At 40.5% G+C, this 12,887-nt stretch overlaps 3 protein-coding genes across 3 annotated transcripts in view; all 3 read left to right on the top strand.

Annotated features, from left to right (window-relative positions):
- LOC115795213 (zinc finger protein 2 homolog) overlaps positions 1 to 12,887 on the top strand; it is a 500,950-nt gene that overhangs the window by 255,824 nt on the left and 232,239 nt on the right. The gene's annotated exons all lie outside the window — the stretch shown is intronic.
- Positions 1 to 12,887, top strand: part of LOC115795240 (zinc finger protein 570-like) — a 62,844-nt gene that overhangs the window by 10,117 nt on the left and 39,840 nt on the right. The window lies entirely within an intron of this gene.
- On the top strand, positions 3,319 to 12,083 carry LOC115795239 (zinc finger protein OZF-like). Its single transcript, XM_030751069.1, has 2 exons — positions 3,319 to 3,582; positions 9,406 to 12,083. Exons 1-2 carry the CDS (start codon positions 3,411 to 3,413, stop codon positions 10,317 to 10,319), a joined length of 1,086 nt encoding a protein of 361 aa, XP_030606929.1. The 5' UTR covers positions 3,319 to 3,410; the 3' UTR covers positions 10,320 to 12,083.

Below are 12,887 nucleotides of genomic sequence, written 5' to 3'. Positions count from 1 at the left end.
CCACCCATTGCAGGTAAAACAGCTTCAACTCTTCTGGGAAGGCTTTGCACAAGGTTTAGGAGTGTGTTTATGGGGATTTTTAACCATTCTTCCAGAAGCACAATTGTGAGGTCAGACACTGATAAATGAGAAGGCCTGGCTCAGTCGCCACTCTAATTCATCCCAATGGTGTTCTATCAGACTGAGATGTCTTCAGGAAGACAGTAATAACAGGCCTTTCATATTTACCTCAAATATTTTTATATTAACATTTTGCTTAATTCTTTTAATTGCATGGGAAGGCAAAATTTCAAAAGGAGTAACTTAAAGGGCCAAATTGTTTCCAAATGTTTTTGACATCAATTCCTGGACCCAAAATAGGGGGCAGGGCCAGAAGCAGTTTGATCACTGGGACACAGAAACCCCTCTACCACAATAAAGTGGTGATTCATGGAGGACATGATTTGTCATTTTTGGTTAAATTTTTACATTTGAAAATTGGTTGTGCAAGGTCTATACATCAGCTTTCCTGTGGCTCGTTTTTGTATGAACATTAATCCTTGGTCAACATATTTTTATGTTTTTACCTGTCTTGCTACAACTGTTGGACTGCTGTATGGTAATGTGTTTTTTTTGTGTGTGTGTGTGTGTAAAATCAGAAATTTAAGAAAATTCCAATGTTTTGCTGTTCATTTGTATCCAGTTATTTACAAATTCCTACATCTGGTTTGTGGTTGATGTGGATTTGCTGCTCATGTGAATCCTCCCACAGTGTTTCATTAGCAGCTGTAACCACAGTGACTCTGATAAAACAGGAATCAGCAGAATCCATCTGATATGAAGCTGTGCTTTGAATACCACTTCCCTCCTCTTTGAAGAGTAGTCAGATATCTGTGTTCAGGTTTTTGTACAGCCTCTTCTACACTTTGTATCACTGTGTTTCTAGAGCACAGTAGTAGAGAGCTGTGTCTGCCAGGGTTAGAGCTTTAATGGTCAGTTTAGTTGATGTATCTGTTATTTCTGACTCGTATCTACTATCAGGAATATAATCATAACCACTCTGTGATTTTGCTCCTTTGAAAAGTATAAACTGAGGAGCCTGAAGGTCAGAATGATGTCTGTACCAGTAAAGGTAGATATAACTATCATCTGTCTGATAGCTACATGTGAGTGTGACAGTTTGTCCTTCTGTTTCAGTGACTTCAGCTTGTTGAGGAGAGATTGTGTCTCCAGCTGTTGGTCCTGGACAAAGAAAGAAGAAAAGTAGTGAAATGCAGTCTGTATATCTGCTTAATGCAGCAGCTTCAACTAAACTTTAATCCCTGTTCTTAAACTCACCTATAATGTGAGATAGAAGCAAAAAGAGGTGCAGCAACATGTCTTTGGAGTTATTAAAGCCAGACAGACAGCACATGAACAATGTTCTTCCACTGCAGCACAATGAGGAAGAAATAATGTCATTGGAGGAGCTGAAGTTCAGTGGGCGGGCCCAGTGACCTTCATCTATCATCTCAACCAATCAAATAGTTTTGTGCTTCCACAGCAGCTCTGTCTCTGTCTCTGATCTTTACTGCTTCATTTCTCTGTTGTCTTTGTCATCAGTCCAATGACACAAGAATCAGAGGTTCATCAGTGTGTGTCTCCCTCTAGTGGATGTTGTGGAGTATTCTGTTGTCTTTGCTCCAAAGGTTTTTGTACAGAGTTTTGCTGTTTCCTGTCACTGTGGGCTGCAGAGCACAGTAGTACACAGCAGAGTCTGTCACTGCAGCAGAGGAGATCTGAAGGTTGACTTGATTCCTCTCTTCATTCAGTGTAGCAGTCAGTCGAGGGTTTGGGGGTGTTGCTCTCACTATACTCGGTTCTTTTGTGTCAGTGATCAGGAGAAGGAACTGAGGAGCTGATCCAGGATCCTGTCGATACCACTGGAGATTATCGGCTTTAACTGAATAGCTACAGGACACAGTAGCTGTTTGTCCCTCTGATGAAAGCACTTCAGCACTGCTGGCAGTAATATCATCCTCCAAGCTGTTACCTGGTGATGAAACAACATGTTATATTTACAGCTCTGTACCACAGTCACATATCCAACATTGAAAAACACAGCGAGCTCAAAGAAATCCAAACAGGATCTGTAACACTGTAAAAATGTCTTTGAATTTCAGGTTTCAGGTCATGTCAGAAACATACGTACCTATGAGAGCTGAAAAGATCCAAATCACAGCCAGTTTTTCCAAGTTTCCAGAGGAGAAATGTTGGAACTGATGTTCACCAGGAGTCAGCTGTGAGTAGTTTGATGTTCACAGCTGGAGTCAAACTGTTTTCTGCCCTGAAGCAGCTTCTGCAGTCAGGAGGAGGAGGAGGAGCTGCTTTTCTGCTCAGTGCAGCTTTAAAGAGTTTCTGTCTCGTGGTCTGTCTGTGAGCTCCAGCCAGTCTGATCATTCTCCTCTGAGCTCTCCCAGCTAACTGTTTCTGCCTGCAGAACTGCAGCTCACTGGATGGATTTGTTTACAGGTTATTAAATGATTGTTATGGTGAAAGTTCAGGAGATCAGCAGCATCAGAAACACTCAGAGCAGCTCAGCAGAGTCAGATACAGATCTGTGGTCAGACTGATGTGAGGACCCTGCTGGGACAAATGAAAACTCTGAAGAACAGGTTATCTTCAGCTTGTTTGTCTCCTGTTGAAGAATTTGTCAGTGAAGTGATGTGTCCTGTAAAATCCTTATAACGGTTCATCTTTCTGCAGTTTGTGCTTCATGCTGCTGTTTAAAGTTTCCTGCTTCAAATTTGGTCACACAGAACATCTGGTTCTTCTCTTTGTGGTATCTGAGCCAAAGAAAATCCATCAAACCTTCATGTCTGGGTTTCACTTTGTAAATAAAATTTTAAAATATCTATACCTCTGTGAGCAATGGGATGTTTTTTCAATATATGAATATATTTTTATGTATCTAAGCAGCCTGTGTAATAATGACTACTGAGAGACTCCATCAAAACTGAGTAATGTAGTGCCACAGATGAAGGAGGCTTCACTCCTTTTATTTGACCCAACAGCTGTAAAAGAAGCTGCTGCAGTTTATGTGCTTTTGTCTGTTTTCTTTTTTAATTAAATTATGGTCTTGTTTTTAGGCTCTCGGTATGATGGATTTGTTTATTTATGTATCAAAAACACACTGAAAACTGGAATATCAAAATTGGTTTCTTTGCTTTTATTCCACTGAGCTAGTACAAGATGTACAAAATGGAAAAAAAAATATATATATATGCACAAAATGGAACTAAAAGCAACGGTTGTTCTCTGCCGGAACTTCACCGTGTAACGTCAGGCGGAAGTAAACAAAGAAAATGCGGAAGTACCGTAAGATTGCCGCGTGTGTGGATTGAGTTTGTTTACACGTGTCTGAGCTGAGTCTCTGAGCTGTTGGAGTAACAATGCCTTCAGTTCAGTATCTGAGAGAGTTTATCAACGAGCGGCTAACTGCTGCTGCTGAAGAAATATTCACAGAGTTTGAAAAAACGATCGTCCAGTACGAGGAAGAGATCGACCGTCAGCGCAGACTGCTGGATATCACCTGGAAACCTGAGATAAAGCTGCACAGGACAGGTGAGTCACTCTGAGGGGCTCCGTGAAATCACACAGGAATGGGACTCCTGGAGGATCCTGATCAGAGCTCTGTGTGGTTATTTGGAGCTGGGGTGTTTTTCCAACATAGTCACAAAAATCGACCCGGCGCGGCCATTTTGGTCCACAGTGCGCACGCGCGATCTCGGCCGCTTTCATACCCTTTACAGCAGGGAACGTCAACTCGCGGCCCACGGGCAACATCCGGCCCGCCAGAGCTTTCCAACCGACACCACCCAATAGTACTACCACAGGTGCTGTACGACAATCGATCATGTCACGTCATAAACCGATAAATGCTCGTCTCCAGGGGCGGAGCTTCTGGAGGGGCTGGGAGGGCGGCACGCCCCCGGCCCGGGGCTAACGGGGGCCGGATGGGAGAGAGGAGAGGAGAATAAGATTTCAGGTAGCCAGGCCTCTGTCACGTCCGAGGCGAGGTGGAGAAGGAGGGCCCTGTCTTGATTATATCGCAATATGCATGGCTCAGTGTGCACAGTATACAACCCACTATGCATCACCCATCATTCATGTTTTACACGGGGGTTTAAAGGTTGCCACAGTCAGGACTGATTCATGGTTGCTCAAAACTTTACAAGACCGACTGACTTTAGTGATGTAGTAGGTGTAAAATATTGAATAAGATGTTGGACTGCATGACTGGCTTTATTTTCACTCTAAAGGCCCTTTCACACCGGATGTGTTGCGTAAAAACGACATGAAATTTTGAATCTTTGGGATGTGAACTTGTCGTGTAACCAATAAACACATCGGACGCGCTGCGTTTTTGCGAATAAATCAGAGCGCTGCATTTAGCACCATGTGAGTTCATAGCTCAAAACGCAGCGCGTGTGTGTGTAGGTTACACGACAGGTTCACATCCGAAAGATTCGGAATTTCATGTTGTTTTTAGCAACGCATCCGGTGTGAAACGGCCTTAAAGGCCTTAAGTGGAGCATTTTTACGGACTAAGCTAACATGAGTGGCACTTCATAACATACACATTCCCGCTGTTCTGGGCATGTGTATGTTATAAAATGATGTTATGATGAGCTTTATTATTTGGGTATAAAGGGCCCGGCCCGGCTCTGATTTGTTCCGCTAGTGCTCGTCTCAGATTAGTTTGAGTTATCAAAAGCCTCCAAATAGATATGTTACAAAAATTTTCATTATTTCCAGTTACATCTGAAACTCATGCAGATAGAAAGAGCATGGAAAACAATTACATTTTGATACCAAAACCACACTAATAGCACAAATAATAATTGTTACACCTGATTAACTACTCTGTTAGCATGCACTGTTTTACCATTAAAATCAATGGAAATTGTGATCTCAAAGTGCAGTACATGCAGAAAAGTTAGCATTTTTGCCCTGACTTTAAATCAATATTTGAATGAAATTTTCAGCAAAGAGAGGCAGAAGTATGGCAAACAGAAAATGTAAGAGCTGAGAAAACAATTTTATAACAAACAGAATAGTTTAATTTGGCTAAACTAACTGACAATTTTTTTTTTCATTTGTTGATTGCATTGGCCGAGATGGACTGTCGCTTTGACAGTGGACATTTTCCTTATGTTATTACCGTTTGTACCGTAAGTGACCTTAATAGCAGAAGTGGGTCTTTTTCGTGTGCTTGCAGACGCTGCATTGAGCAGGTGGGCCCGTTGCTGTGATATGCCAGCGCATATGTCTTTGGATTTAATCCTGCAGATGGAATTTTGATCATTCAGTCTGTCACAGTACCAGATGTACAGGAGTGCACACAGGAGGAAGCACTTTCCAGTGAAGTAGACTTCACCAGACTGCCTTTTTAAAGAATAAGTCAGCCTTTTGCTATTTTTGCTCTGTATCTTTTCTATTTAAATTTTAATAACACAGCTGGGAGTCTTTTTTTTTATAGGGAAGCATTTATTTATTTAAATATGCCAATATTTTATTTTTGTGCAATTTCTCATGTACATGTACAGCTGAATGTACAGTGCCCGTTTGACATTTGGGACATGTATCTTTGACTCAGAAGTGCCTTTTGGTTTATACTTTTTGGGAAGAAAAAAATATCGAGATATATATTGTATATCACCATTCAGCTAAAAAATATTGAGATATTACTTTTGGTCCATATCGCCCAGCCCTAGTGGACAACCAACTGGACTGGTCGGTGTGGACAGAAACACTGTGCAGGAATGAGCAGAGCCAGCTTTATTTCCTGAGGAAATTGGGGTCTTTTAACATGATGCAGAAAACTACTGCAGATGTTCTACCAATCTATATCTGTAGTTGCCAGCATTCTCTTCTATGAGGTGGTGTGCTGGGGAGGCAGCATTAGAAAGAGAGATGCACTGAGGCTGGATAAGTTGGTCAGGCGGGCTGGGTCAGTGACTCTGACTACAGTGGCAGAGAGAAGGACACTGGACAAACAGGCATCCATTACACACAACAGAGGAGTGTGTTCAGTGGAAGGCTGCTCTCACAGAACTGCTCAACAGACAGATTTAAGAAATTTGTCTGAAATTTGAGCCATCAGACTCTTTAATGCTGTACTTGGGGGGACGATAACATGCATCATAACATCATTACATATGTTGATATTTGGCACTCTATAAATCAGACACTTTATCATTTTACTACTGTGTATTACTCCACTGCATTGTTTGCACATCTGGCTCTGCACATTTATATATGTATATTGCATTACCAAACTCATTCATGTCCCTGTGTTTTTTTTGTTTCCTTGTCTCAAAGTACTAATCCCCTGTACAGCTTAGTATAGTATAGCATAGTATAGTGTAATATAATATAGTATAATAGTACAATACAGTAGTTTGTATAGTTAGTATAGTTTGCTAGCCTGTATTGTTAGTATTGTTTGTATTTTTTTTTTTTCCTCTGTTACGTTCCCCCTAAAAAGTTGACAAAACACGAGCAAAATTGGTAAAAGATTTTTATTAAGATTATAACAAAAAAGAGACGGACACGCTGCTATCACCTTCAAACAAAGGAAAAACAAAACATAGGAGTTATTCAACAAACGTAAACAACAACTTGAGGTAAGAGGCATCACGCACAAAAACAAAACACCACCCTCCTCTCCACTGAGCAGGAGTAAGCAGCTGCAGCAACACGCACAGTTCACAAGTTGTGCCACAAAGGCAGTCTCTGGCAATCACTGGCCTGGATCTCTCCTCTCTCTGGCCTTAAGTACCCCAGCTTGATTGCTGAGTTGGGTCAGCTGTTCCAAAAGGGGTGGCACCCAAGGCTGGAGAGAGAAAGCCACACCCAGTGGGTCAGGAAGCCACAGCAGACCCGGCTAGGGCCTTAACAACCTCCATTATTTGGATTCTATTTATTGTGTGCATTAAGTTGCTGGATGCCCTAATTTCCTTCAGGATCTATGAAGTGTCTGTCTGTCTGTCTGTCTGTCCACAATGTCAAAATACTGCATGCCCCCAACAATCATGGAGCCTGAGGCCTGAATTATGCTTTTGTGTGGCAGAAGTCTAAATCCTTCTTCGTACTGTGTGCGTTCTAGCATTTGTGTGATTCTCATAATTAACAAATATGGTAAAAATGCCAAGTAAGATATTTTGAATTTCCCGCACGTAGATGAGGTGGTTTTGTTGTACCCCAACTCCTTGACACACAACAAACCCTTCACCTTAGAATACAGGGAAGGACTGAAAATCACAGTACATTGTGATTCAATGAGTTCATGATGTCCTTTTCCACCACATTAAATTGTATGTTATTCTTTAAAAGTTTTTACAGGTCACAAAGTCTGACCAAAATTGACTCAACTCAGCTTCAGAAATTATTGGATGAATTTTTGATTTTCCAAAGTACTTGCCCTTCAAAGCCAATCAAATTGGTGGCGAGGTTGCCAACAGGAACTGAGTTTATAACTCGGCAACACTTTAACCTATCAAAACCAAACTTCGTGCATAGACTTGTGGTCTTTCCAAAGGATGCACAAGAATTTTGGTGACCATTCAACTTTAGGGGGCGCTATAATTAGTAAAAATGGGTTTTGACCAATAACAGCTCATTTGTTTGGATTCACAATGAAATTTGTGCACTTGCTGTCAGAGGTCCAGAGGCTGATCTGCACCAAGGTATGATGTTGAATGATGATGATGACTTGAATCGATTGAGCTGCTAATATTGGATTTTAAACAAAACTAAGCCAAATTTTCACAGGTCACAAAAGTCATAATTTTGGTTTGCAGAAGTATTTGAAAAAAAAAATTGTCTTAATAAATTCAACTTCTCTCTGTGTTTTGTCTGAGGAAGGCCTTTGTGGCTCAAAGCTACACATATTATGGTTTTGTAATAAATAAGTATTCAGAAGTTTTCTCTGGTGTCCAAACTCTACTTTCCTTTTAGTTTTTTGTTAGTTTGGCACCCAGTTTTTTACATTTTTGGATTGTGAATGTCCTCATCTCTATTTAGACTTAATTCTCTGTATCCTCTGTAATAGGTTGTATTTGTCTATTTGGAAGTACTCTGCTTCATGTTTCTTTTTTAATATGTGTGTATAATGTCTCATTATTATATTATTATTATTATTAATACTATTACTACCACTAATAATAATAGTATATAGATGTTTGTCTCAATTTTTGTATATGTTTTTGAACATAGGTGTCTCTTGAAAAAGAGATCTCGGTCACAATGAGAGTACCTTTTTAAATAGAGGATGTAAAAATCATAAATAATTATCCCAGCCCTGACAAAAATCTCACTGTCCCACATGGCAGAATGAGCAGAAGAAAGTGCACACTCTCAGCCACATCCTAACATGCTGCTGGCATGGAAGCTCTTCATTGAGTGAAGAGACAAAGTTCGCCAAAGTAAAATCATGAAAACGCTCGTAACTATAAACATGTTCAGACACTAAATCATCTTTTTCATCTTTGAATTATTAATTTATATTATTCTACAAACTTTCTACTTTCCAAGTATCCTTAATTCAATCGCATATGGGTATATTTCTGAACTTTGTATTTTTATAACCATTCTAGGGTTGGATATTAAGTCCTTAGTGATCTCAAATTTTTGATGATTGGTTAATGTTTTCCTAATTTTGCATTGGTTGTATCACCTGACATGGAAGGTGTTGCATATACCAGTGTGCGTTCTTAGTGATTATTTATTGAGTTAACATATTGTGGATTGTTTTGAGTGGTTTGCAGTAATCTTCCATCAGCTCCAGGAACATTGTGTGTTTTCTTCAGCTTAAGGAAATTGTTTATTGTGTCTGTTATAGTTATGTAGCTGTTGTAGTTTTGTTACTGCGGCACCATCAGTGAAGGTATGTGCAGAGTTAAAATATAAATGCTATATAAAAGAGAACCCCCCCCTTGTGACAGAGGTTGTAGCAACATCTGAAGCTCGAGTGCCTCAGTGTAACGTCTTGGCTTGGCTTCACTACAGTAAATATATAACCTTCAGCTTTACAACAGCAGCCTATAGTTTAACCTCCCTCTACTCTTACTGCTGTCCTTCCTCTGTTAATGAGTTTACTTCTGCAGTACCATGTGTATTCTCTGTTGCAGCCTTCACTTGTGGACTTTCTCTTAGTAGCTGAATTGTAATGAGACTTTCTCATCTGTTCACTGTGAGAATAAAGCCAACAGCCTCCATTTTTTCAACTGACATCAGTGATCATCAGCAACGAAAAGAAGTGGAAACTTTGTGTATTTCTGAGAAACATGTTCTCACTGTAAAAACTTGTTTTGAATATATATTTGCTCAGATGTGTTTTCCTGTTATCCCATCATTTTACTTTGTCTGCTTTTGTCCCTACAGACCTCCCACAGCAACATATGTGTAAGGAGGAGGAGGAGGTGATCACTGATCAGCAGCTCTGTAACCAGAAGAGGCACTCCAGTCTGGACCAGGAGGAACCAGAACCTCCACAGACTAAAGAAGAACAGGAGGAACTCTGCAGCATTCAGGAGGGAGAGCAGTTTGGATTGAAGGAGGAGACCGATACCTTTATGGTGACTTCAACTTATGAGGAAAATGACCACAGACCAAACAGGGAGCATCTTCTCTCTGACAGCTCTGCTGTAGCTGAGAGCCAAAATCCACAAGTAACCAAGAAAGTAGATTCCAGATCAACTGGAAATAGAACCCAAAATCGCAACAATGCAGAAGACCCTCCTATGTCAGAGACCCAGTGTAACTCTGGCAAAAGTAAAAAGTTTTTAAAATGTGATATTTGTGGAAAAGCCTTTAAGTATAATTGTCAAATGAAAATACATTCTAGAATTCACACAGGCGAGAAGCCGTTTTCTTGCAAAATGTGCGGGAAAATGTTCATATGTCGTAGTTCGTTATCGAAGCACACAAGAGCTCACACTGGTGAGAAACCATATTTGTGTACAACATGTGGGAAAATGTTTGGATATAATAGTGATTTACTGAGTCACATGATAATTCATACAGGTGAGAAGCCATATCCTTGTAAAACATGTGGGAAAATGTTTGGTTATCGTAGTTCATTAATGAAGCACTTGAGAAGTCACACAGGTGTGAAACCATATCATTGTCAAACATGTGGGAAAAAGTTCAGCCGTAGCTGTCAGTTATCAGAGCACACAAGAATTCACACAGGGGAGAAGCCGTATCGTTGTAAAACTTGTGGGAAGGCATTCGGACGTCGTAGTCGTTTATCTGAACACATAAGAACTCACACAGGGGAGAAGCCATGTTGTTAAAATGCTGGGAAAATGCTCAAATCTAGTTATTTGTTTTACCACATGAAAAGTCACACAGATGCGTACTCTCAATGTGAGATTAATGGTTCAGGGATAACCTCCTGCCACCTATTGGTAGGCAAGGCAAAAATTTATTTCACTTTAATTTCACTTAACTTTGCTTTGCAACAAACTAAAGCAGTCCTTTTACCAGGCTGTGGGACAGTAAATTTTAATGGTTAAATTGAGCCAGTTTAAAGTTTCATAACCCTAATGTGCAGCCATCACCTTAGAAATAACCAACACTGTAGTGAGCAACAAAATAGCCATCCATTTTCTTCCGCTTATTCCAGGCCTAGTCGCGGGGGCAGCGTCCGCATCACTGCAGACGCAGCCCCGATCCTTCTATCAATCTTCCATCACTGGTGAACAAGATCCTGAGATACTTGAACTCCTCCACCTGAGGTAGCAACTTGACCCTGAGGGCACTCCACCCTTTTCTGGCTGAGGACCATGGCCTCAGACTTAGAAGTGCTAATTTTCATGCCAGCCACTTCACACTCGACTGCGAGCTGGAGGGCACCACCTGATGAAGCCAACAGGACCACATCGTCTGCAAACAGAAAGATTAGATTCTTTGTCTTTTACTCTTTGCCTGGCCCCTTACCCAGGACAGTTTTCCCATGGGAAACCCTACCAGGGGCCCAAGCCCCCGGATAACATATCTCCTGGGATTACTGGGGCACATAAACCCCTCCGCCACAATAAGATGGCGATTCACGGAGAAGAACAATGTACCAATTAACTTAAATTAAAATGTTTATTTTAATGCTCTAAATGACCAGATTAACAATTTTAATTTTGTGCCGAAGGAGAGGAGAATTCACTCAGACCTTGAAGCAGAAAGCCTGGCTTAAAAGAAAAACTTTATATCCACTGTCATGTTAAAATTGTCTCTGACTGGGAATTTAGGTTTTATCGAGTAAGGTAAGGCAAACGAAGACTGGCTGTGTTGAACTTTGTTCATAGAATACCCCTTAGGTCAGAATTCATAGTCTTTTATAGAGAAAATGGTGTCTGGGAAGGCAAGCCTGAAAAAAGAGAGTTAATAAAGGTTCAGATTAGAGCTTTTAGAGTTAAATTCTTCTCGCCTGTGTTCTAGTTAGTTACATGTAACAATGTGTGAGGTCAGCCTAACCTCTTACCCTGTCAGACTGCATAGTGATGAAGTTTTGAGTTTTTTTGCTCTGTCTCAGAAACTAACTACTGTGTTGTTGAATTAAAGTTAGTAATTTACTATTGTGATATAAAAGAACAATGCATAGGAGTTATTTGTATTTTATCTGTCCAAAACTGCCAAATCAAACATGTGGTGCTGCCCACTTTGGTGACCTCTTGTGAATAAGAGAGCATCCTAATGTCACTGCTTCACCCTGGGCAGGCTACCAGTGTAACACAGGGCTAACACATAGACAGAAAACCCATTCACACTCACATCTGTGGTCCATATAGAATCGTCATTTAGAACAACATGCATATCTGTGGACTGAGGGGAAGCTGGAGTACCCAGAGAGAACACACACAGACACAGGAAGATCTCCACACAGAAATGTGTGCGAGGTCATGTTTGTAAATGAGAACTGGTTCTTAAATTTTACCTGATAAATGGGCTAGCTCTTATATAGCGCTTTTCTACTCAGTCTGAGCACTCAAAGCGCTTATACAACACGTTTGCATTTACCCATGCACACAAGCACTTCCATGCTTTTATTATCTAACATTCACACACATACATACATACTCCGACCGTTGCGTCGGAGAGCAACTTGGGGTTAAGTATCTTGCCCAAGGATACATTAGCATGTAGCCTGGAGTAGCCAGGAATCAAACCGCTGACCTTCCAATTAGTAGGTGACCCGCTCTACCTACTGAGCTACAGCCACCCCAAAATAAAGGGTCAAGTAAAAAAAATACCAGGACCAGCCAGGACCTTCATGCTGTGAGGCGACAGTGCTAACCACTTTGCCACCATGCTGCTCTATTTGTGTTTTAATAAACAGAAAATATTCAAAGTTTGTTTAGGTTAGATGTTTTTTTTTTTTTTTTTTTTTTTTTAAGCCTGTCATGTCTGGTAGATCTTGCAAGCAGAACTGTGATCTGAATGCGTTGTTGTGCCAAACATATTTGCTATTTCAAGATGAGCTCTATAGGTTCTCAATAGGCTCTTCTTGTTGATGTTTTAACCCTTTATTTTATTTATCTGAGTTATTTTTCCACATACTATGTAACAGCCAGAACTGACAGGCTGAAGAAGAGGAAAATAAAGAGAAGAAAAAGGGAGAGAGAAAGGGAGCAAAAAAAAAAAGGGGAAAGAGCACAAGTCTATTAATCAGATACTTCATCACTTTAACATATAAAAAAATACTATCAATACTTGCAAAAATAAATTTGTGTGTGAAAAACAAAACTAACAAAGCATGTTACGCACACCAACAATTTTGTTGAGTTGTGATTGAGTGGGCGTTTGTGTCTGTGTCATGTTTGTGTCTGTGTCATGGAACGTACTTACCAATGAGGGCAAAACGCTGC

This window comes from Archocentrus centrarchus, chromosome 17, assembly GCF_007364275.1.
Source record: "Archocentrus centrarchus isolate MPI-CPG fArcCen1 chromosome 17, fArcCen1, whole genome shotgun sequence".
Classification (NCBI taxonomy): Eukaryota; Metazoa; Chordata; class Actinopteri; order Cichliformes; family Cichlidae; genus Archocentrus; species Archocentrus centrarchus.
The sequence above is the reverse complement of the archived record's forward strand: the minus strand, read 5'-3'. Positions and strand labels throughout refer to the sequence as shown.

Bases quoted from the DNA above. Each gene is read 5' to 3' on its own strand.
- LOC115795239 (XM_030751069.1), top strand. From the start codon at position 3,411: ATGCCTTCAGTTCAGTATCTGAGAGAGTTTATCAACGAGCGGCTAACT. The intron at 3,583-9,405 runs GTGAGTCACTCT...TTGTCCCTACAG, and splicing joins GATAAAGCTGCACAGGACAG to ACCTCCCACAGCAACATATG.